The sequence below is a fragment of the Paramormyrops kingsleyae genome, chromosome 24, assembly GCF_048594095.1.
Source record: "Paramormyrops kingsleyae isolate MSU_618 chromosome 24, PKINGS_0.4, whole genome shotgun sequence".
NCBI classification, from domain to species: Eukaryota; Metazoa; Chordata; class Actinopteri; order Osteoglossiformes; family Mormyridae; genus Paramormyrops; species Paramormyrops kingsleyae.
In genome coordinates this window covers 1,196,639-1,220,972 of record NC_132820.1, presented here as the reverse complement: position 1 = coordinate 1,220,972, position 24,334 = coordinate 1,196,639, and the positions used below count along the sequence as shown (strand labels likewise).

The window sequence follows — 24,334 nt, the reverse complement described above, 5'->3', positions numbered from 1 at the left end:
CAGCATGTGTGTTAAACAGGGGCAGATTTTAGGCGCGGCCACCATCAAAATAATAAAAAACGAAATTTGGATTATTTTATTTTCTAAGCAGATTCACAGAACAGACACGGTGCGGTGCGCCCCCCCCCCCCTCCCCCCATAAATATAACTGCCCCCCGACGGCCACCCCAATCAAAATATTCTGCCGACGCCGCAGGTTAAACACGCTTATTTTATTATTAGTTGTATCTGCTGACTATAATCTTACCTTGAAATACAAAATATCTTTGTATTATTCCCGAGTCTTATTCCTGTTCCTTGCTGACGTGGCGACTCTGGCTTTAAATCTTTCACTTTCATTTACAGACAGGAAATTATCAACTTCGTACTGTGGAGGGGGGTGTGGACTGTTTACCTGCCCTCCGGTAACTGACTGGCTGCACCTGGAGGGGCGGAGGAATGTCGCAGGAATGTCGCTTAAAGGACACTGAGACAGATGGGAGGGGCAGTACGGAATAGGAAGCCTGGGTGTTTAACACAGCGCCCCCCCCCCCTTTTCACTGGCTGCCGGTTCGCAGTGGGGGACACGGTGTGGCTGTCGCCGATATCAGGGTGAAGGATGGGTGAGGCAGGAGCGGGGGTTAAATGTGTAGGGAAGACGGGGCTCCGTGTTGGTGGTAGGACTGGCAGCGGGGCGGGTCCAGCTGTGACGCCGGGGCTTGCGGTGGGTGCGGCGGCACAGCGGGGCGGATCCTCTCCCTTCGCTGGAGGAGGACGGGGAGGCTGGTGCTGCCTCCCTCCAGGGTAGTAAGCTAGTGATGGGAAGTTCGGCTCTTTTCAGAGAGCAGGCTCTTGTGGCACGGCTCCCAAAGAAGAACCGGCTCTTTCGGCTCCCAAACGGCTCTTAACGTATCATCTGTAGCCTCATATTTTAGCCTAACTTGGCAAATATGAACGCTTTGTGTGTTGATAAACCCTTTTGCATTTAGTGTTTTTAAGAGAAACCTTATAATTGCCTAGTTTTGTGTATTTATTTTCTTACAAAAGCAGGCATTCTTACTTTTGTTTAATATTTTAATCAAACTTTTAACTTTAAGACAAAAACAAATGAACAAAACACTGCAAACAAATCCACAGAACAGAAACAGAACCAAACTCAGTAACCAAACAGTATGTCCTCAGTGCAGGTTGACGTTCAGAAAAACCAAATGCCTCAGCTTGGATGGGCTGATGCGGTTTCTCCTCTCAGTTAGTATCTGCCCTGTTTTTGAGAAGACTCTCTCCGAAGGAACAGATGCTGCCGCGATGCACAGTCTCCCCTCCATCACCTTCACCAGGTGTGGGAAGACTGAGGCCTTGGCCTGCCACCAGCTCAGTGGGTCTTCTCCACGTTGGATGAGGGGCTCCTCCAGATAGCATCGCATCTCCATTATAACATCAGCTGTAGTATTTCTCTCTGCAGCATCTCCTGCAGCTCTTCCATCAAAGAGCCTCCACACATCACTAGTCTGTGGCTCCTCCTCCACTTGGCCCTCTAACGGTGGAGCTGGCTGGCTGCTGGGCTGCGTTTCGCCGCTGCGGCAGTTATTCTCTGAAGTGCCTCCTCAATAGCTCTGTTGTCACTGAATACAAGCTTTTTAAGCCTAGGATCCAGTGATGTGGTTTCTGAGAGGACAGTGCTGAACTGCATACGCAGATATTTTCGGTCCATTGATGAGGGCCAGGGTGGAGATGATGGCATCTTTTGTTTCAAGAATGCGTTTCAACATATAAAATGTTGAGTTCCACCTGGTTGAGTTCCACACTCTTGTTTGGGCCTCAGTTCAGGCAACCCCATCTGGCGCTGTGTGGACTTCAGCCTCTCTGCAGCTACTGTGCTTCTGTGGAAAAGCTCCACAATGACCTTCACCTCGTCCACAGTTGTTTTCACCACCGTCCGGGAATCTCTCATCATCAGGTTTAATGTATGTGTCAGACATGGGTGGTGGGTCCACTTCAGATGTTTATGGCTTTGGTGATGTTTCCAGCATTATCACTCACACAGCCCCCACTTTGTCCTCCACCTGCCACTCGTTTACCACTCCTAATAGCTCCTCTACCACGTTCTCTGCAGTGTGTCTGTCAGTGAACTCAAAGCAGTCCAGCAGGCAAGGTGTCATCTTGTAATTTTCAGTGAAGTGGCAAGTGACAGACGTGAAGGAGCAGGTGGGTCTAGAGGTCCAGCAGTCAGTTGTCAGGCAAACTGATGGAGCTTTTTTCACCCTGTCTTGCCATAATGCACGTTCTATGTCATATAGTTTTGGGATCATTTTTAGGGATGGTATTTTTCTACTGGGTAGAGTGTACATGGGATTTAAGGCTTTGACAAAACTTTTAAAACCTTTGTCCTCCACAATGGAAAAGGGTTGGAAATCAGTGGCAATCATTTTATCCATTTTAACTCCTCATCAATACTGTGCTGTTTGGCTGGGGTCGTCTGCTTTGGTATAAACTGACTTATTTTGCTTTGAGTTGCAGTAAGAAAGGTTATACTTGCATGACTAGTAGCTGCTGCAGAAACAGTTGTTGTTGGTTTGGGACCAGACCCCCCAGGGTCAGTAGACATTGAGCCAGCTTGCCTTCTCTCCCCCAACTGCACTGTGGGATGGACAGTTCTGATGTGTCTGTGCAGGTTTGTGGTGGAACCTGCTCTTGCTGTTATTTTCATTTTACAGTGAAGACGCTCTGCTCTGCTATTCCCAGTGTCTTTACACTGCAGCCAGATGCTGCTTCATTTACGGCTGTCAGTCATATTTACATTTTTGCGACGCCTTCGCACTCTCCTCCTCTTAGAGCCGATGTGGGACCAGGGACCAGGAACCATACAAGACCAGACATCAGTGAGACCCAGTGACCAGGAACCATACAAGACCAGACATCAGTGAGACCCAGTGACCAGGAACCATACAAGACCAGACATCAGTGAGCCCCAGTGACCAGGAAAGATGGTAACAGAGCATTAAAGCAAAGGGGAATCAGGACAGAGACATGGGGCATAAGACACCAAACCAGGGGAATAAGAATGGGAAACGCCTCTGGGAACAGGACCTGGGCACTTAGGCAGTATGGATCAGGGAGGGAGGATGGACCAAGGGAATATCACTGCGAGGCAGAAAAGCAGTTTATATACAGTCAGTCTAATCTCCTGTCTGACTTTCTGCTTTTCCTCCTGGCCAGTGAACTATCAAAGCATGTTTATGTCAATGAATGGACTATTTAGGTTGTTTCAGTTCAGAGTCTTTGTAGTGAGTCCAAAGGTATCTTGCCCATGGCCTCTGCAACAACGGAGTACTGAGTGTAACCTTGTCTGCAAACCAGGTCTACATAATGTACAAGGCAGGGTGTGAACAAGCAAATGTGCTGCATTACATCATCTCCCGCTTCAGAGACCCCTGACACATACCTACCCTGCATTTCATCATCTCCCGCTTCAGAGACCCCTGACACATACCTACCCTGCATTACATCATCTCCCGCTTCAGAGACCCCTGACACATACCTACCCTGCATTACATCATCTCCCGCTTCAGAGACCCCTGACACATACCTACCCTGCATTACATCATCTCCCGCTTCAGAGACCCCTGACACATACCTACCCTGCATTACATCATCTCCCGCTTCAGAGACCCCTGACACATACCTACCCTGCATTACATCATCTCCCGCTTCAGAGACCCCTGACACATACCTACCCTGCATTACATCATCTCCCGCTTCAGAGACCCCTGACACATTCCTACCCTGCATTACATCATCTCCCGCTTCAGAGACCCCTGACACATACCTACCCTGCATTACATCATCTCCCGCTTCAGAGACCCCTGACACATTCCTACCCTGCATTACATCATCTCCCGCTTCAGAGACCCCTGACACATACCTACCCTGCATTACATCATCTCCCACTTCAGAGACCCCTGACACATACCTACCCTGCATTACATCATCTCCCACTTCAGAGACCCCTGACACATACCTACCCTGCATTACATCATCTCCCGCTTCAGACACCCCTGACACATACCTACCACCTGACACTGTGTCTCTGCTGGATAGACTGTCAAATTCTCCAGTGATGTCAAAGCAAATCAGTGTGGACAGTGAAAGACCCAGTACTGTCACTGGTACAGAGGTATGTGATGCAGGACTGGAAAACTGAAAATGAAATCTCCATATGGCAGAGAAATGCCAGACGTGAAGGAGAGGTTAATGAAAACAAAGTGCTGATACAGACAAACCGGTCTGACACGTCCATCAGTGTCAGGTGTGCAGGAATTCAGGCGAGGCGGGATGTGAGCAGACTGGGCGTGACGGAATGGAGGCTTAACTGAGACAAACAGAGGTTTACAAAACAAAACCAGAACATTAAGGGAAACTACAAGATAAAAGGGACCATGAGGGATCAGGAACCAAACAGAGAAAGATACTGAATTAACTAAAAATCACGAAACAAAGTACAACTAAGAAACTAAGCAAAAACACAGGGAATAGACCTGGGGGTATTTTTCGTACGTGGATTACTGGTTTAGCGGGATGTAATTGTTGATGATGTGGCATGATCCTGGATCCTGGAAACTCTTGCTAGGTCTGTTGTCATGGCAGCACATTCAAATCCTCAAACCTGCTCGGAGCTGGTTTGTTCTGTGTAAACAAGGATGCAACACCAGAATGTTCAATTTGATTTCCAACATGCCGCAGTGAGGGGAGGGGGGAGGAGCCGGGTCTGTGGTGTACTGGCCTTTAACAGCTCCTGTTCATGCTTCACCCAGAACAGGTGGGTGAGGTTCTGCTGCTATCTTAGCATCCAAATTACCAGAAAAAATGCATATGTTCTCTTTGTTGGGAATCCTGATTTACTCTCACTTCTTACCTTTTCTCTTCTATTTCTGCACAGCTACACAGGGCGACTCAGAGATACATTTCACTGCATGTTGTACTGTATGTGACGAATAAACCTCTTGAACCTTGAATCTCAAACGGGAAAGTGCTGAACTTCAGCTGCGCGATGTCTGTTCCTACATAATATATGGATGATTTATGCCTCATAAAATTATTGGTTCTTTATTATGAAAGAACGCAAATGAATGCTAATTACAAACTGGCATTAAACAAAGCGTGCCGATAAAAATGTATAAATATGATTATAAACTAATTCTGAACCTCTTTTATTCAGTAATCTATGTTTTGTCTCCACCTAGTGGCCTACCTGAAAAGTACACATTGTCTCCGGAAGGATCGCTTGTTCTGTGAATTAACGTGTCCAGTGGATGTCAGAAATATGGCAGCAGCTTGATAGAGACACATTATAACTGACTACAGTCACTGTATCGAATGTGAATCTGCCTGGGCACCTGCCCCTTCTGTCCGACGGGGGCGACGCCAGACCTTCTACAGTGGGGGGGGGCACCTGCCCCTTCTGTCCGACGGGGGCGACGCCAGACCTTCTACAGTGGGGGACGGGGGGCACCTGCCCCTTCTGTCCGACGGGGTGACGCCAGACCTTCTACAGTGGGGGGGGGCACCTGCCCCTTCTGTCCGACGGGGGCGACGCCAGACCTTCTACAGTGGGGGACGGGGGGCACCTGCCCCTTCTGTCCGACGGGGGCGACGCCAGACCTTCTACAGTGGGGGACGGGGGGCACCTGCCCCTTCTGTCAGACGGGGTGACGCCAGACCTTCTACAGTGGGGGGGCACCTACCCCTTCTGTCCGACGGGGGCGACGCCAGACCTTCTACAGTGGGGGGGGGGGGCACTTGCCCCTTCTGTCCGACGGGGTGACGCCAGACCTTCTACAGTGGGGGGGGGGATGGGGGGCACCTACCCCTTCTGTCCGACGGGGGCGACGCCAGACCTTCTACAGTGGGGGGGGGGGGCACTTGCCCCTTCTGTCCGACGGGGGCGACGCCAGACCTTCTACAGTGGGGGGGGCACCTGCCCCTTCTGTCCGACGGGGGCGACGCCAGACCTTCTACAGTGGGGGGGGGGGCACCTGCCCCTTCTGTCCGACGGGGGCGACGCCAGACCTTCTACAGTGGGGGGGGGGCACCTACCCCTTCTGTCAGACGGGGGCGACGCCAGACCTTCTACAGTGGGGGGGGGGGCACTTGCCCCTTCTGTCAGACGGGGTGACGCCAGACCTTCTACAGTGGGGGGGGGGGGATGGGGGGCACCTGCCCCTTCTGTCAGACGGGGGCGACGCCAGACCTTCTACAGTGGGGGGGGGGCACCTGCCCCTTCTGTCAGACGGGGGCGATGCCAGACCTTCTACAGTGGGGGGGGGCACCTGCCCCTTCTGTCCGACGGGGGCGACACCAGACCTTCTACAGTGGGGGGGGGGGCACTTGCCCCTTCTGTCAGACGGGGTGACGCCAGACCTTCTACAGTGGGGGGGGGGGGATGGGGGGCACCTGCCCCTTCTGTCAGACGGGGGCGACGCCAGACCTTCTACAGTGGGGGGGGGCACCTGCCCCTTCTGTCAGACGGGGGCGATGCCAGACCTTCTACAGTGGGGGGGGGGCACCTGCCCCTTCTGTCCAACGGGGGCGACGCCAGACCTTCTACAGTGGGGGGGGGGGGGCACCTGCCCCTTCTGTCCGACGGGGGCGACGCCAGACCTTCTACAGTGGGGGGGGGGCGGGGCACCTGCCCCTTCTGTCCGACGGGGGCGACGCCAGACCTTCTACAGTGGGGGGGGGCGGGGCAACTGCCCCTTCTGTCAGATGGGTGCGATGCCAGACCTTCTACAGTGGGGGGGGGGGGGGGGGGGGGATGGGGGGCAGCTGCCCCTTCTGTCAGACGGGGGTGATGCCAGACCTTCTACAGTGGGGGGGGGGGGTGATGGGGGGCACCTGCCCCTTCTGTCCGACGGGGGCGACGCCAGACCTTCTACAGTGGGGGGGGGGCGGGGCACCTGCCCCTTCTGTCCGACGGGGGCGACGCCAGACCTTCTACAGTGGGGGGGGGCGGGGCAACTGCCCCTTCTGTCAGATGGGTGCGATGCCAGACCTTCTACAGTGGGGGGGGGGGGGGGGGATGGGGGGCAGCTGCCCCTTCTGTCAGACGGGGGTGATGCCAGACCTTCTACAGTGGGGGGGGGGGGGTGATGGGGGGCACCTGCCCCTTCTGTCAGACGGGGGTGACGCCAGACCTTCTACAGTGGGGGGGGCACCTGCCCCTTCTGTCAGACGGGGTGACGCCAGACCTTCTACATTGGGGGGGGTGTATTTATCTAATAAAAGACATTTTATTATTTAATCACATAAATTAATAATAATATTGTTTACTTTAAACCACTGAACAAGAGCAGTAACAGGATATAATTATATTTTCCAGTGTATTTTGTTTCTGTTATGTCTCCAGTTAAATGATCATTATTTACACTGATTTACCCTCATTGTGTTAGTAGTAAAGTGAATTTATTTAATTTAATCCAGCAGACTGTGGTTTCATTATGTGACTCAGTTATGCTTTGGGTGACACTGAAGCAGGACATTAATAGGACAGAACAGAAAGCCTTTATTGTCATTGTACAGGGAGGATATACAGTAAATATATATAATGTACATATACAGGGGAGGGGGAAAGCCCCCCCCCCACTCATCAGGATTATATTTAGTTACATTTTATTCAGAGAGAAAAACTTAATTTTGTCAAACATTCATTTCAGAGTAAAAAGGATTATAAAGGTTAAAAAGCAGAGATTTTACCTTTTTGCCAGGAGAACCAGCAACACGTCACAGTGACACTGAGGAGTTTCTATAAACCCCAAACCCTGGATAGAGGAGCTCAGTGAATGAGGAGGTGAATCTGTACAGGGGGGTCAGTCCATCAGAGGAGACTCTGTAGAAGGACAGAGCACCAGCCCCCCAGTCCAGATACACTCCTACTCTGCAGGAGCCTGAGGGCTCTATGGGTATGAGAGTCTGTTTCTTATTGTGACAGACAGAGTATCTGTCAGGATTACACCACAGAATCCATGACTTGTCATTGGCTCCAAGCCCACAGTCCCTCCCTCCTTTCCTCCCGATCCCTTTATAAGTCACTCCTATCAGGGCTCCACCTCCATCCCACTCAGCCTCCCAGTAACAGCGGCCAGTCAGACTCTCTCTGCACAGAACTTGGGTCCAGCTGTCAAATCTCTCTGGACGATCAGGATATGGCTGCTCTGCCCCCCCTGTCACCTTCCTGTTCCCCCCTGACAGAGACAGGCGTCTGTGTGCTGTGTTGGAGTCCAGCGTCAGCCGGCAGGAGTCTGTAGGCAGGAGGGAGAATTATTAATACCATCAGGCAGCCTGTACTTTATGTTTCTGTACAATATAAAAACAGCACAGCTTCCCCGAACGAAGCGGGAACTGAAGTTTATGAAATAGCTCAGGAAATGTCGGACGGCGCGCGACGCCGGCGGGAAGAGCCGCCAAAATGCGGCGCGAGCTAAACTAACAGCTTAATTACGGGTAAATAAAATTACAAAGCAGCGACATTCATCAGACATATTCACCACAAGCATATTTACCACAAAACGGCACCAGATATTAATACTAAAAGTCAGTGTATTTACTTTACAGACGAACTTCCTTCTACCCGCTAAAGCCGGGACACACCGGCCGCCTCGCTGCTCTCTGTATTTCTACCTGTATTTACCTTTGAAAATGATAGAATATATAAGTAATATTATTACATATTTAAAGTGATATTTAATAAAGGTTTGGACCTGGATTCTGATACAAACGCCTCCGAAGACGATTCCGGCGCCGGAGTTGCGCTCCATGAGGATCCAGTATTTACAGCGATTGCCTGACATGGTCTGTAGTCACAGCAAAGCCGCTCTGAATGCATTTCACATGCATCGGCTTATTTCCGTGAAGCGTGTCATACTATATCTACTGATCTGGGAGAAACACTGCGGTGTCAAGCGGGGCGGAATAGGTGCCGCGCAAAGTCGGCAAACTAATGATAATACCGTCTACAAACCATCAATAAAAGCGGATTAAAATGCACAGATCGTGCAACATGAAAAACAGAAAAATATTACTCAGAAAAACAGGACGGCTATTTCATTAATTCGGAAAAAACAGAATTGATTGTTTTTCAGATGAATGCAATACGCTTCCGTAGAGAACCGCTTACCGCGTGCGTGACTAGATGCGGCGCCGCTGCCGCGAGGCGTGAGCCCCGAAATTTCGCCCAGGCACGTGGCCGCTCTAATCTGTTAACATCGATGCCGAAAAGAAATCGCCGCACATCCAGTGTGTCCCGGGCGCAAATTTCTTTTAGCACCGTGGTTCGTGAAATCTTATTAAAATTCATAATAAGCCTTACATGATTGGCTGGCTCATTAATATTTATGAGAGTAGCACTACCTGATTGGTCAGTTAACATCGATATGTGTCGCCTGTTTTTTCTGTCTAAGGCAGGGGTTCCGCAAATCCAGTCCTGGGGGGCCGGAGCCCTGTGTAGCTTAGTTCTTTCCCTGTTCCACCATAAAGGACTCAGGTCAAGAGCTGTGTGGTAATTAGCACAAGGAGTGAATCAAGTGTGTTAAATGAGGGGAAACCCAAAAATGTGCAGGGCTCTGGCCCTCCAGGACTGGATTTGGGCACCCCTGGTCTAAGGCATTCCCTGGCCAATCAGGAATATTCTCTCATGAATATTAAGGATGTTCCAGAACCACCCTGTAAAAATGCAAATTCGCATCTCACACTGGAGGAGAGAGTCCGGTATCACTGCCTATGGGTGCCGTCTTAGGACAATACTAACGAATCTCACACAGGAAACACAAACACTCACGGCATGTGCAAAAAGAACAAATGCAAAGGATTCTTTTTTTGTGAAAAAGAATGTATTTAAACCATATTACGCTCCAACACAAACACAAAGATGATATGAGCAGTGATAAAGTATTTGTAAAAAATATATATTTTTATGTATAAATGAATGAATAGTGTTTTGGTGATGATTTTGATGTTTTGTTTTTCTCATTTGGATGTTGTCTGAAATGACACACACAGAAACTCACCTAAACATAAACATGGAAATCCATCTACACACAGTGCAGAAAACACACTCAATACAACAAATGTGTGAATACAACCATAACATAGTATTAATGGTATTATTAATAAAAACCTGCAAACACACTTACATTTCTTTAAGCCTGGTCTGGTCCTGCACTCTCCACTGTGGTCCACACTATAGGAGAAGCAGAATGACATAGTACTGCTGTATCCATTTATTTATTGGTGCCTCTTCTTCACATACATGCATAAGTATCTGTAGCGTGTCAGACACACACTCTGTACTCACTTCAGCTTCTCCAGTTTACAGCTGGGATCCTCCAGTAGAGCAGAGAGCAGCTTCACTCCTGAGTCTCCTGGGTGATTGTAGCTCAGATCCAGCTCTCTCAGGTGTGAGGGGTTTGACCTCAGAGCTGAAGCCAGGGAAGAACAGCCTTCTTCTGTGACTCTACAGCCTGACAGCCTGCAGAGAGACAGAAAAAAACTCTCAGATAACTAAGATAATGTCATTATTACAAGTATGACTTTCAAGTAAATGTGAGTACTTTCATACAATGTGAGTTCTTTCAATATTTACAGTTAAAAGTGTGGAATACCCAGTAACATTGACCTTAGGATCCCCAGTTTAGGGTGGAATACCCAGTAATACTGAGTTCAGTATCTCCAGTTTACATTGTGGAATTCCCAGTAACTGACCTCAGTATCTCCAGTTTACAGTGGGAATCCCCCAGTCCAGCAGAGAACAGCTTCACTCCTGAATCCTGCAGGTCATTGTCACTTAGGTCCAGCTCTCTCAGGTGTGAGGAGTTTGTTCTAAGAGCTGAAGCCAGCACCTCACAGCATTTATCTGTGAGTTCACACCGGTCCACCCTTAGGAAAATTAAACACTTATAAAACCACCTTTCGCATTGGTGCTCTGTATGTGAGCCATCACTGGCATCACAGAAGAGATTTTGTAAAACAATTAACTTATTGTACAGTATATAAAAAGCATAATTACGTTCTAAACTGCAACATAACTGTCACTTTCCTTTGTCTATTAGCTCTGCTGAACAACACAAACCATGTGCTAAGAATGACTGGCTTCCTGCTTTACTGCTTAGTTATTTCTAACATGGTTTACAGCTGATTAGTTTGTGGGATATAAGGAAGTAGGAGAAGAACAAAGAAGCTGTTTGTGTTTATTTATTATGTTGCTGCTTAAGTGCATTATGGGTCGTCCTGCCAAACTTCTTTCTGGGAAACACATTTTCTGTAGCAGGGTAATTATTGTTAACAAAAATACATTTGAAAGAATTGAAACAGCAGTGATCGGCTCTCAGCCATAAAAGTATAGCATTAGATCAGTGGGTAACACTTGAGAGAGGTTATCCATGACAGTATGGTATTAGATCAGTGGGTAACGCTTGAGGGAGGTTATCCACAACAGTATGGTGTTAGATCAGTGGGTAACGGTTGAGGGAGGTTATCCATGACAGTATGGTATTAGATCAGTGGGTAACGGTTGAGGGAGGTTATCCATGACAGTATGGTATTAGATCAGTGGGTAACGCTTGAGGGAGGTTATCCATGACAGTATGGTATTAGATCAGTGGGTAACGGTTGAGGGAGGTTATCCATGACAGTATGGTGTTAGATCAGTGGGTAACGCTTGAGGGAGGTTATCCATGACAGTATGGTGTTAGATCAGTGGGTAACGCTTGAGGGAGGTTATCCATGACAGTATGGTGTTAGATCAGTGGGTAACGCTGGAGGGCTGTGACTGGGAGGAACAGCCTGGCCGATCTGAACCCCAGTGCTGCTCTGTTATTGGACTCCTGTGCGAACCACAGTCTGTCCATAGTGAACACCGTGTTCAGCATAAGGGTGTTTATAAGGCACCAGGCACCAGAGCACCCAGGCCGCAGCTCCATGGTCGACTATGTGATTATATCTTATGGCTGTGGCACTTTGTCACTTATAATATCCATTCTTAAATATTTCATGTTCTTTTAATTATGTTTATTTTCACATTTTTCTTACACATTTACTTCGTCTATTTTTACTTTATACACTTTATTTTTTATATTTTCCGGAAAGCACTTTGAATGACCTTGGTGTATGAACATGTGCTAGACAAAGAAACTTGACTTGAACTGACATTAAATGTTCACTCTCTACTCACTTCAGCTTCTCCAGTTTACAGCTGGGATCCTCCAGTACAGCAGAGAGCAGCTTCACTCCTGAGTCTCCTGGGTGATTGTAGCTCAGATCCAGCTCTCTCAGGTGTGAGGGGTTTGACCTCAGAGCTGAAGCCAGGGAAGAACAGCCTTCTTCTGTGACTCTACAGCCTGACAGCCTGCAGAGAATGGACAAAAAAATCTCAGATAAATAAGATCACCTCACCAATACAGGTGTTACTTTCAAGTAAATGTGACTACTTTCATACAAAGCGACTCCTTTCAATAATTAGTTAAAAGTGTGGAAAACCCAGTAATACTGACCTCAGTATCTCCAGTTTACACTGGGAATCCCCCAGTCCAGCAGAGAGCAGCTTCACTCCTGAATCCTGCAGGTAATTGTTACTCAGGTCCAGCTCTCTCAGGGGTGAGGAGTTTGATCTGAGAGCTGAAGCCAGCACCTCACAGCATTTCTCTGTGAGATTACAGCTGTCCAACCTGGAAAATAAACCATTTTAAGACACAACTTACACATAGTTCATGGTACTCTGTATTATTAACGATGCGTGTGAAAATTATATATGAATCTTCCCGTAATATATTCAGACCAATGAAACAGCTTCCACTGCAGTCGTCAGCCATCGTTCTGCCAGGTTTCCCCAAAGTAGGGCTGGATATCGAACTTCGGTACTTTTGTGGTACCGACCAAACTGTTCTGATCCTATCGAGGTTCGAAAATTTATTCTCTTTCGGTGCTAAATTCCGATACCGAAACGCTATCTCAGCACCTGTGAGCTAATAAGCATCCAGCATACTTGCGTAAAGATGTAAAGTGGCTGCTGATTGGCTGTCTAATGTAACGTCACACAAACACGTTATAGAGGAGAAAAGTGCATCCAGAGACAAACCTGGGAACCGGTTTGCACGTGTGTTGTTGTTTTTGTTTTTCACATAATGTAAATAACGCCGAAGAATCAAAAGTGGCTTCACATGTTTCCAGACTGCGACCATTCAGCTGCATTTTGTGACTGGAGACAGTGCGACTACATTTTATGACTATAGGCGCCCCTGTACCTGTGCCCTCATTTATGCCCGAATATCAGGGCTGTGGAGTCGGAGTCGAGGAGTCGGAGTCTGAGACACTTTTGGGTACCTGGAGTCGGAGTCGGCAAAAAGTTAACCGACTCCAACTCCGACTCCTACTAAAATTAAATGGGAATTAAAAAAGTAAATTGAAATGTCCCAATTCAGAAACAGTCATAATGAACTACTTCTCTGCTGTAAGAATAAAGCCCAATGCATGCAGTGCATAATGTTACCACAAAACAAACATGTCAAGTAACCATGAAGCATGCTTTTCATTGACTGTATGCGTCACTATATGGGATGTAATGCACAGGTAAGGTGCGGCACCGCTTTCCATTGTGTCGTGTTCCACTGTTACAGGGAACTGTGAACCTAGCCTAAAGCCCCCCATACATTTACAGATGCACTGGCGATTTTTCGGCCGTTCAACGAGTCATCACGCGTCAAACGCCTGAAAAATCATCTGGTGTGTTCTCAGCTCCGTCGGCTCCCCTTCGCTATGCGCTAGTGAAAACCTTGTTTTCATTGTGTTTGTCTTTAATCTGGCATTATAGTAGAGTGTTGGCTTCCTAGCCAGTAGTTCTGTGGTGAAATGACATGTATGTTGCCTTCCTTTCCTTCAATGGATGTAGAAAATACATTAGCATAGTATATACATACAGAGGAGTCGGAGTCGGAAGATTTAGAAACTCAGGGCTAGACATAAGGATTTAGGAGGGCACAGCCACTTTGGCCTTGGCTATTCATATTTTTTCTAGGGCACAAGGCCATTAAGCCTGGGCACAAGGCCAAAATCTGGAGTAAATCCAGGGCACCAAGGCCACATATCCGAGGCTCGCAGACTATGTAGTAATTTGACAATTTCCAAAGCTTACATTAATTAAGTATTTGGACCACCTATCTAATTTCTTGGTACAAAGAAATATGAGTCACTGGGTATCTTTTCCTAGTGCACTGCACCACCAATTCAAATTAGAGCTTTGGTCATAAATCTTTTTCTCGAATTTTGATCATAAATTTTATTAGCTAGTGTGCAGTGGTATTGTTTTTTGTGAAGTCATTGACAAATTAAAAATTTTAATTTGAAAAAATGTTTTTTTCATTTATTTAAATTTCATAGGACACCTCGGGCCTTGTGGAGGAATTTTATTTCCATAAAGGATGCATTTTTTTATTTTCAAAAAAGCAGAAACTTTCCAAAAAGGCATTGGGCCAATACTGAGTCACTAATTACCAATTACTGTAATTACCAAGTTTAGACAACCTACGCAATACGACCTTCGATTTGAGACAGAATATATATATATATATATATATATATATATATATATATATATTTATAGATATATATATAGCTTTATTTCAAAAAACAAAATCCAACAATAAAGGAGCCGTCAATATTTTTGTATTTGTTTGCTCAGAACACCCGTATTCTTTTAGTGTACATGACAATTGACTTGACGTTGACCAGTCCTATATCCTCCCAGCAGAGCTTGGTACTTCTCTGAGTCAAATCTGCTCTGCCTCGGCAAATGTTTTTTTACAACACCATCTGACACTTACCTGAACAAAGTAGATAATTTGCAACATTTTGCGGCAGTAGCCGCGAGTTCAGCTTGCTTTCTTTTACGTTCTCGATCTTTGCGAGGCATGGTGACAGCATAAGCAGCAGACGACAACTACACGATGATTACCGAAGAGGACACCTATCTGTTATTCGGAAACCGTCGGATGGCTTTTCCAATCAAAAACGTAACCCCCGATGATGCACCATTGTCATTGCTGTGGCTCCATAGTAGGCTGGACAATACATACCGTACCAGCCAATCATGCGACGAACACATGATCGTATTAGTCCAGAATTCATTGCGGTTCATTCAGTAGTTGGGAATTACGAGATGTGCGGGTCGACCTCGTTTCTCGTATCGAAGGTTGGGTTCGGGTTCAGTACAGATGCATCGATTGTTGACGAGGTAAAGTGGACCGTGTCGTGCGCAAGTCTTTTGTGTAATGAACGTTACTTTCGGTAAAAAGGGGGCATACGGCCAGACAAACATTAAAGGCAGGCCAATCTTGGCCGTAAGGTACTTCAATTTTGAGGAGGCGTGCGGCCAATTTTGAAAGGCACGACGGCCATTGGCCGCGGTGCCGCGGTTTATGTCTAGCCCTGGAAACTGAGGAGTCGGAGTCGGAGTCTGAGTCGGAGCATTTATCTACCCACTCCACAGCCCTGCCGAATATGCCACCATATAGTTTAACATTATTTTAAATTTACAATGAAACTATTACTGCCTGACTAGCTGTGTCGTCACATCCTCAGCCAGGAGCAGCTGTGGCCAGCAGAGGGCGCCAGTGAGCAGTCAGAGACAGCAGTCTTCTGGAAGCTCCAAGCTCTGGGCTCCATCACATGGACACACCTGCTGACAGTAACACTCACATACCATGTCTGTGGGGCTGGTGTGTGGCTCAGCAGGCTAAGCCTCTGTGTCTGTGGTTGGAGGATCGCTGGTCAGACACGCAGCAGAACAGTCACATGTCTGTGGGCCCTTGATCGAGGCCCTTAACCCCCAGCTCCAGGGCTGCTGGATGTCAGCTGACCCTGTGCTGTGACCCTAAGCTTGGTGTCACCTGTAAATGTGTCTGTGTCTCTCATGGAGAGTGAGAAGAGAAGCACTCCAATGTACCTGTACTTCCAAATAAAGGATCATTTCACTCATAAACCCCCCAGATAAAGACCCCCTTTGTTTCTATAGCAGGTCAGGATGCACACTGGGTGGTCATTAGGGGTGCAACGATTATTCGACATTGTCGACAAAAATCGACAATAAAAATAGTCGCCGAAGAATTAGATTGTTGATAATTGTTGCCAGACGTATTTTTAAACGGAGTGAGACGTTTTCCTTCCTTTACACTTGTGCAATACTACCGCTTTCCAATAGACTGCACCAATACACCACAAAGGTGAGATTCGCTCTTGCGCAATAGCATTCAGCAACAGGTAGAAGAATGGTGGCCACAAATCAGGCATCGTCGCATATTAAACGCTCTAAAGTCTCAAAGGCTTTTATGTCCGAAAACAAAGATGAGATCTACAAAAGGGTGAATAGCACGTATCTAATAATAATAATAATAATAAATAATTATAACAACAACAACAACAACAACAATAATAATAGGGCATAATAATAGGCTAGTAGTAATATATTTTACATTTTCAAAAAAGATCAGAATAGAACGTATTTTTGTTTGGAAGTCGGAGGTGTGTCATGAAGTGTCTCATTCGCTAAAAATTTAGCTAATAAAGGTCAGAAAACAGTGTAGAAAACCCATTGCTTAAATAAAGAAGCCAAAACTCTGAAGCTCAAGATTCAGGACAGTGGCTCCGATGTCGCAAGTGCTGCGAGAGCTTATGCTCCCTTAAAAATAAATAACAGCAGTTTAAGTCTGTTTTCTTGCTGTTAACAGAGGAATGGCAATGGGAAGCTGCTCTAAATTTCCCGTATTTTGGGTCAGGATCTTGGGATTTTTCAGCCTGCTTTAAAATGAGTTTTTATTTGTAAACATAGGCTATATAAATAGCTGATATGACAAGAAATTACCGTGCATTTTAACCCCTATACCGCAAATGAAGTACGAATTAGCATATACAGGTTAAAATGCATGATAATTTCTTATCATATCAGCACAAATGCACATAAAATACGTATTTGCACTGTCACAGAAAAAGATTGCCGCACGTATCGCTTATAAAAGGTGAATGCGTACTTGCGTACCAGTTATATGCAGCCCTAATTATAACAAATATTGTATCAGAAATTCGGATCGGTGCCGATCCAGACCTATTTGACGGATCGGGTATCAGCCATGTGTAACCAATCCACATCCTATACTTACTTATTTAGTTTTTGGCAATCTCTAAAAAGAAACCTCCCATTTCGTGTTAAATCTATTTGCACAATCACTTGCACTACAGCTCTTTCCCATTTTACATGTGTTGCTTTGCGGCATTGATGTCGAACAATAACCTCATGCTAAATGTAAAAGCTGGTAGCTAAATAGGAGCCATTTCATAATTATGCAATTTATAATCCGATTAGTCGACTAATCGTTTTAATAGTCGATGACTAGTCGACTATCAAAATAGTCGTTAGTTGCAGCCCTAGTGGTCATGGAAATGTCACTTTGTTTTTAACTACATCGCTACTCTCAGTCATTATAAAATCTGGGTCCCAGATTGTCAAAAAACAATCCAGCCCAGTTATTAATCCACATGGAGAAATAAATTGCATATTTTACATATTTTAAACAATGTTAATGTTACTGTCAGACAAGATACGTTTCCACATCCTCACTTACAGAGCTGTCTTCGATGTCTTGACCACAGGCAGCAGCCTCCAATGCTGTTTATCTGATCTGATGAATTTCTTCAGATCAAACACATCCAGCTCCTCATCTGACATCAGTAACACAAAGGCCAGAGCTGAATACTGTGCAGGTGAGAGGTCTTCTGCTGAAAGACGTCCTGAATTCAGGTATCTTTGTACTTCCTCTACTAGAGAATTGTCACCCAGCTCATTCAGACAGTGGAACAGGTTGATGGTCCTTTCTGGAGATAAATTGTCCTTTATTTTCTTCTTGATGTATTGGGCTGTTTCTTTAATGTCATGTGAGCTGGTTCTTGTCTCTCCCAGTAGCCTTTGTAACAGAGTCTTCCTGGAGTCTGTTGAGAGGCCCAGGAGGAAGCAGAGGTAGAGGTCCAAGTGTCCATTCTTGCTCTTTATTGCCTGATCCACTGCAGTCTTCAGCAGGTCAGCTGATGAGTTTGACAGAAACACATATAAAGCAGCGAGATACTCCTGGATGCTCAGATGCACAAAGCAGTACACCTTCTCCTGATACAACCCATATTCCTCTTTAAAGACTTCTGTACACACTCCAGAGTAAACTGATGCTTCACTGACATTAATGTCATTCTCTGTCAGATCTTGCTCATAAAATATGACATTGCCTTTCTCAAGGTTGTCAAAAGCCAGTTTCCCCAGTTTTAAAAGGAATTCCTTGCTGTATTTCTTAAGCTTGGTTTCACTGTTTTTCATATACTTGTCATTTTTTAAACTTGTCTGAAAGATCAGGAAGTGTGTGTACATTTCAGTCAGAGTCCTTGGAATTTCTCCTCTGTCAGTCTCACTAAAAAGATTCTCAAGGACAGTGGTTGAAATCCAGCAGAACACAGGTATGTGGCACATGATGAAGAGGTTCCTTGATGATTTCACATGTGTGATAATCCTGCTGGCCAGGCTCTGATCTTTGAATCTCCTCTTGAAATACTCCTCCTTCTGGGCATCACTAAACCCTCGTATCTCTGTCACCCGGTGGACACACTCAGGAGGTATCTGATTGGCTGCTGCTGGTCGGGAGGTTATCCAGAGGAGAGCAGATGGAAGCAGATTCCCCTTAATGAGGTTAGTCAACAGCACATCCAGTGATGTTTTCTTTGTTACATCAAACCAGCTCTCATTGTTCTGAAAATCTAGAGGAAGGTGACACTCATCCAGACCATTAAAGATGAACAAGACTTTGTACCTAAACAGCTCAGTGGATTCAACTGATTTAAGATCAGGGACAAAGTGGTGAAGCAGTTCAATCAGACTGTATTCATCCTTAATCAAATTCAGGTCCCGGAAAGGAAGAGCAAATATGAAGTGAACATCCTGGTTTGCTTTTCCATCCACCCAGTCGAGAATAAATTTCTGCATAGAGACTGTTTTCCCGATACCTGCCACCCCTTTAGTGAGTACAGTTCTGATAGGTGTCTCACGCCCACATAAGGGTTTAAATATATCATTGCACTTGACTGTAGTATCTTCTGTTCGCCTTTTCTTGGATGCTGTTTCAATCTGTCTCACTTCATGTTCATCATTGACTCCTCCAGTCCCACCTTCAGTTATGTAGAGTTCTGTGTAAATCTCACTGAGAAGTGTTGGCTGTCCTTTCTTAGCTTTGCCTTCAAATACACACTCAAATTTCTTCTTCAGGTTACATTTGATTCTGCGCTGATATTGTAACAGAAGATGCCCTGAAATGAAATGAGAGGTAAATGCAGACTTTTCAAAAAACACATTTTTTACTCATATAAGCAAAACTAAATCAAATTAAATGATAAACCGAAATGTAATACATGTTTTTTCCATATACTATTTTTCTGAGGCCAAACAAACACACACAGAATGAGATTTAGCTCTTACTTTTCTCCAGCATGTCAGCGAGATCATTTCGGTCCATGTTTCTCAGGATGTACAGTGTGATCTTCAGAGCTCCTTCTCTACCACAGGTCTTCTGCATCTGACCATCACTGTCCAGGTCATTGTCCTCCTCCAGTTGAGGCTCAGAGCATTCTGGGTAATTCTGATCTAGGTACCTCGTGATCTTCTTCAGCTCATCCTTCAGGAACCTCACAGCATTTTCCTCTAGTGACTAAAATAAACTATCACAGTTAATTATTGCTACTTGCAGCAAATCATTTCATAGTTTCATTTGTGAATCGTAGGGTTAACATGATTAATTTCTTACTGTACAGCTGTATAAAATGTAAGCCAATTCACACAACACTTCAGAAAATATATATCAGCAATAAATACAAACCTTCAATATGGAAGATAAACCCGGTTTCTCCTGTAGATCAGAACTGCATCCATCCATTTGGTCTCTATGAATAAGGCAGAAATATAAAGACCTCAAATCATCTACACAAGTGTAACAGAAAGTCTGTAATGGTCCCATTAAAAGTGCTCTTGATGCTGACACAGAATAACCTAGTGGTGTATTTTAATGTGTAAAGGTGTGTGACGACCCTGACGTTTTCTCCAGGCCCTACTGGGAAGAGTGTGGCTGATCTTGATTGGCCTATCTTATAATTAATTGCTAATTGGTATTCTATATAAGACTCTGTATGGAGGGAGACTGGGGGTGGGTCTTTGTGTGTTATGTAGTCATTTGTTGACCCCTTTAGTTGTTCTTTCTCTTGTGCATTTTCTTTTTCTTTTTGTGCTATGTAGAATAAGGGTTGGTGGTGATTATTTGCTTCTCTATCCCTAGACTTTATTATGTGACTTTTTCTACTGCTGAACCCGTACAAATAATAAATAATCTTTATTGGTTATATGTATTCTGTTTCGATCCCTCTTTTATGTTGCGACCTCAAACGAGCGGGTTGTAACAGGTGTAAGATGCCATTTTAAGTTTTATTCATTAGGGCGGCTTCATAACATCAATCAGCAGAAGAGAACCAGTGACATCCTGCTCCACCACACAGAGATACAGTAGGCAGGACAGACAGTTTGATATGTAGCCCTTTGTATTCAATGGCTTTTAGAGAGTTTAACTTGATTTCAAACAGATTTCAGCTTAATTAGCAGAGCTAACTAACAACATTTCATTCACCATCCTCAGGCAGCAAACTGAGTAAATATCTTGAGAATTTATGATGGTCTCTGACAGGAAGCTCAATATCAACATTTTTTCAAACAATAGACCTTAAAAAATACAAAATTGTTTATTTTCTGTCCATGACTCAATTGTTGATGCACTGTAAAAATATTTCCTCCATTCATTTAAAAACTCAATCTAAATTAGAAAGAAATGCTGTATGTCCGGATCGACAACTAAAATCAAATTGGCACAACTAATATCAACTAATGCAGCCAACAACAGTTATGTGTGTAAAATTAACTACACCGTAATGGATGTTCAATTAACTACACAGTTATGGCTGCTAAATTAACTACACAGTTATGCCAACACCATGCGTAATTGTCATACATAAACAACTATACTGGACAGACAACTAAACTGAGCAAATGATAAACTCAGTTTATCGGTTTATCATCAGATGGACGGACGGACAACACGGTATTATTTTATTATATAAATACACCAGTATTTCTTACTAGGGGTGCACCGATCGATCGGCGCACCGATCGATCGGCCTCGATCACGTTAATTTGAGGGGATCAGAAATCGACCATATTCCCATGAGATCCACCGATCTTAGTTATATGCTTTTAACTCTTTGGGGTCGAGTATGTCGTCGACGACATCGCGTACTTTTCGCGTCTATTTCAGTTTATAAATATCTCGCTGAAATCTTAATGTATAATCATGAAAAAAACGCTGGCTAAATCCGTAATCTGTCTTCTTTTCAAAACGTCCATTGTCGGAAGTATTAAAGTTTTTTTAATTAGGTTAAATCGGCAAAAAAGTAAACCATGTCATCTTACTTTGTTTTACCTGCATCGGGGGCGTGTAGTACCGCTCTCACCCGAAGATCGCTATTCACATTCTAAATAGCCGCATTAGCGCGTATTCAAATCGCATTCGCATGGTAATTTGATTAACAGAGCAACGGTGAAACGCGATCCAGATACATCCCCTTCAGCGCCATAAAAGGGGGTTGGGGACGTGGCCAGGTGACAATGGCTCATTCATACACATGAAAGTTGCTACATATTCAATGAAAGGAGCCAGAAATAGTTACATGAGTTAGGTTTTTCTTATTTATTTATCCAAATTAATGTTGCATCTACACCATTTAGTCATCTTCATGTAGCCAAGACTTTGGTGATCAGATATCTGGGATCAAAACAAACTGCCAGCATTGCTTACTATGTACTTTTATAATGTTTCTGCAAGTGTTCCAAACTGCATTTTGCAATGTCTATACTTTGATGTCAAATTTCAAACTTAACAAAAATCTGACATATTTACAATATATATTAAAATAAAGATGAGTGTAATGGCAAAACAAATATATAAGAAATAATTTATTTGCCATGAATTAAGTGTGATGAAATGTGTGATCATGCCCCAGTCAGTGAAAGTGTGTTTCCTACCCCTAGGCCCCAGAGGGTTAAATCAGCCTTTTCTCCCATTCCCGAGAGAGGTGCAGTGCAGGCTGCCTCCCTCCCTATTTTTTGGACAAGTGTGTCATAACAGCTATATATATATATATTTTTTACAAAATTAGAGAAATTAAAGTCTGGAAGAAAAAATATGATTTTGTAGTTCAAACAGCAATGCTCATTTATATGTTCGTTTATATTTGAGGACACTACCTCATGTTTTGTGAGTATTCATATCAATTTACTCAATAAAAATGGAAACATTGAAGTAACTGTCTTTTAGTTATGAAAGAAACAAGATCGGCCAAAAAAAATCGAGATCGGCAGGTAAGGTTGCCTAAGGATCGGTGATCGTTGATCGGCCAGAAAACTGCAATCGGTGCACCCCTATTTCTTACATCAAAAATTAAGTTCAGACAGACAGACCTTTATTGTCACTATTACAGAAACAGTGAAAAAATAGTTCAGCAGCTCTCTGTTCAGCAGTTTAAGTTAAAGTAATAAATAAGAAATACGAACAACACACAAAAAGAAACAGCCGTCCTCTTACAGTGTGAGTGTCTGAGTACAATGTGTTTGAAATGTACAGGGATGCTGTGAAAATCCTCCTGAGCTTTTCAGCCACCCCTGTAACATAAGGGATGATAACACTCTTACGTTTGTTCTCTTCCCTGTCAGTTGTAGCCATGCTACACATTTCACACCAGGCAACACACTGAGACAGAAACTGGTCCACCTCAAAGACAAAACACCCAGACACAAACAGAGCAGCGTAGTATATGCAGTTCAGTGCAGTGAGGAATGTACAGATCTGTACACAGGAGAAACCAAACAGCAGCTCCATAAACGCATGGCACGACACAGAAGAGCCAGCCAATCAGGACAAGACTCAGCAGTTCACCTACATCTGAAAGACAAGGGCCACTCCTTTGATGACCAGGACGTTAAGGTCCTAGACCAGGAGGCTGACTGGTTCAAACGAGGTGTGAGAGAAGCAGTTTATTGCAAGAAAACGAGCCTCGTTAAACAGAGGAGGCGGCCTTAGGCATAATTTATCACCCACTTACAATGCTGTTCTTTCAACTCCACCCAGACGGTTTCACAGTCATTCACACCCTGGCCCAGGTGGTCACAGTGACATACATGAAAGCCAGGGGACACAACAACCCACAGGTGACCATTGAGTATTAACGACTTGAGGGCTCCACAGGATTTATACACCTGCTACTCTAACCAGTCAGTCAGAATGCAGAAAGCCCTCTGGATTGAAGGCCGGAACTAAACAAGTCGAGTTGCCCTGAATAACCTTTCTTGGGATGAGGGGGGAGAAAAGGTAGCGTCCAGGGTGTGAGGAGCCTGTGATGATGTTACTGGCTCTGTTACTGGTGCAGTCTGCCAGTGTAAATATCCTTGAGGGGGGGTAGTGCTGTTTACATGCACTTTAAAAGTCTGGGTTTAGTCAGACTAACACAATAATTAGTTTTTCTTGGTTTGCATGTAAACATACTGACAGAGATGATTCCTGTGTGACGTTTTGTTCATCTTCATCACACCTCAAATCATCACTTCATCATATCACACATCCACCAGCCCTACAATATACTACAGCCATTTTTCGGAATCAGTGCAAAATACCCCCGTCTCGCACTGCGATGTCATAAGCCAGTGAAAAATCAACAGCTTGCAGTACCGCACTCTTGGTACTTTCTCGCAGTAAAACACCAGGCAATACATAGTTTCAGATGTTGAATTTATTGCCTTCCCTCCCTGCAACATATGCAATTGTTGAATAACTGAAACAGAAGAAAAACAAACATTTAACAAAGTATCCATTTATGGAGTCCTGGTAATATTTGTGTTGCTCCAACCTTCTTGTAGACAACTTTGGAATAATGTCGATAACCCTAGAGTGGGTCATTTAACGTGAGGCTGGGAGATAAAATGATAACGATAATTAACTCAGTGGAGGAGCAGGTAAGTTAAAAGTAACCAGCCCAATAAGGGCAATGCAGCGAAATCCAAAATGAAAGTGCACAATAAAATTCAATCCATAAATCCACAGAGTAATAATCCACAGAGAATTCAGACACTCTAGGAATGATCATGGTGGCGTTTTGTCAGCCCTGACTAATATAACCTGGCCTGCTGCCAATCACA

At 44.8% G+C, this 24,334-nt stretch overlaps 3 protein-coding genes across 3 annotated transcripts in view; all 3 read right to left on the bottom strand.

The window, feature by feature from the left end:
• LOC140582250 (protein NLRC3-like) overlaps positions 1–388 on the bottom strand; it is a 113,105-nt gene extending 112,717 nt beyond the window's left edge. The window contains exon 1 of the mRNA XM_072706484.1: positions 248–388. Within this exon, the coding sequence (XP_072562585.1) occupies positions 248–339 (92 nt within the window). The 5' untranslated portion in view covers positions 340–388. The remainder of the gene's footprint in view (positions 1–247) is intronic.
• Positions 1–24,334, bottom strand: part of LOC111840966 (NACHT, LRR and PYD domains-containing protein 6-like) — a 136,975-nt gene that overhangs the window by 100,244 nt on the left and 12,397 nt on the right. Inside the window, exons 2-3 of the mRNA XM_072706480.1 lie at positions 19,923–19,986; positions 19,699–19,754 (exon numbers count right to left, since the gene is read on the bottom strand). Coding sequence (XP_072562581.1) covers positions 19,699–19,754; positions 19,923–19,979 — 113 coding nt within the window. The 5' untranslated portion in view covers positions 19,980–19,986. The remainder of the gene's footprint in view (positions 1–19,698; positions 19,755–19,922; positions 19,987–24,334) is intronic.
• On the bottom strand, positions 7,574–19,471 carry LOC140582298 (NLR family CARD domain-containing protein 3-like). Its single transcript, XM_072706612.1, has 8 exons — positions 19,459–19,471; positions 17,637–19,356; positions 12,519–12,692; positions 12,200–12,373; positions 10,732–10,905; positions 10,325–10,498; positions 10,164–10,210; positions 7,574–8,273 (listed from the first exon to the last, which is right to left on the bottom strand). The coding sequence occupies exons 1-8, from the start codon at positions 19,469–19,471 to the stop codon at positions 7,756–7,758; spliced, it is 2,994 nt and encodes a 997-aa protein (XP_072562713.1). The 3' UTR covers positions 7,574–7,755.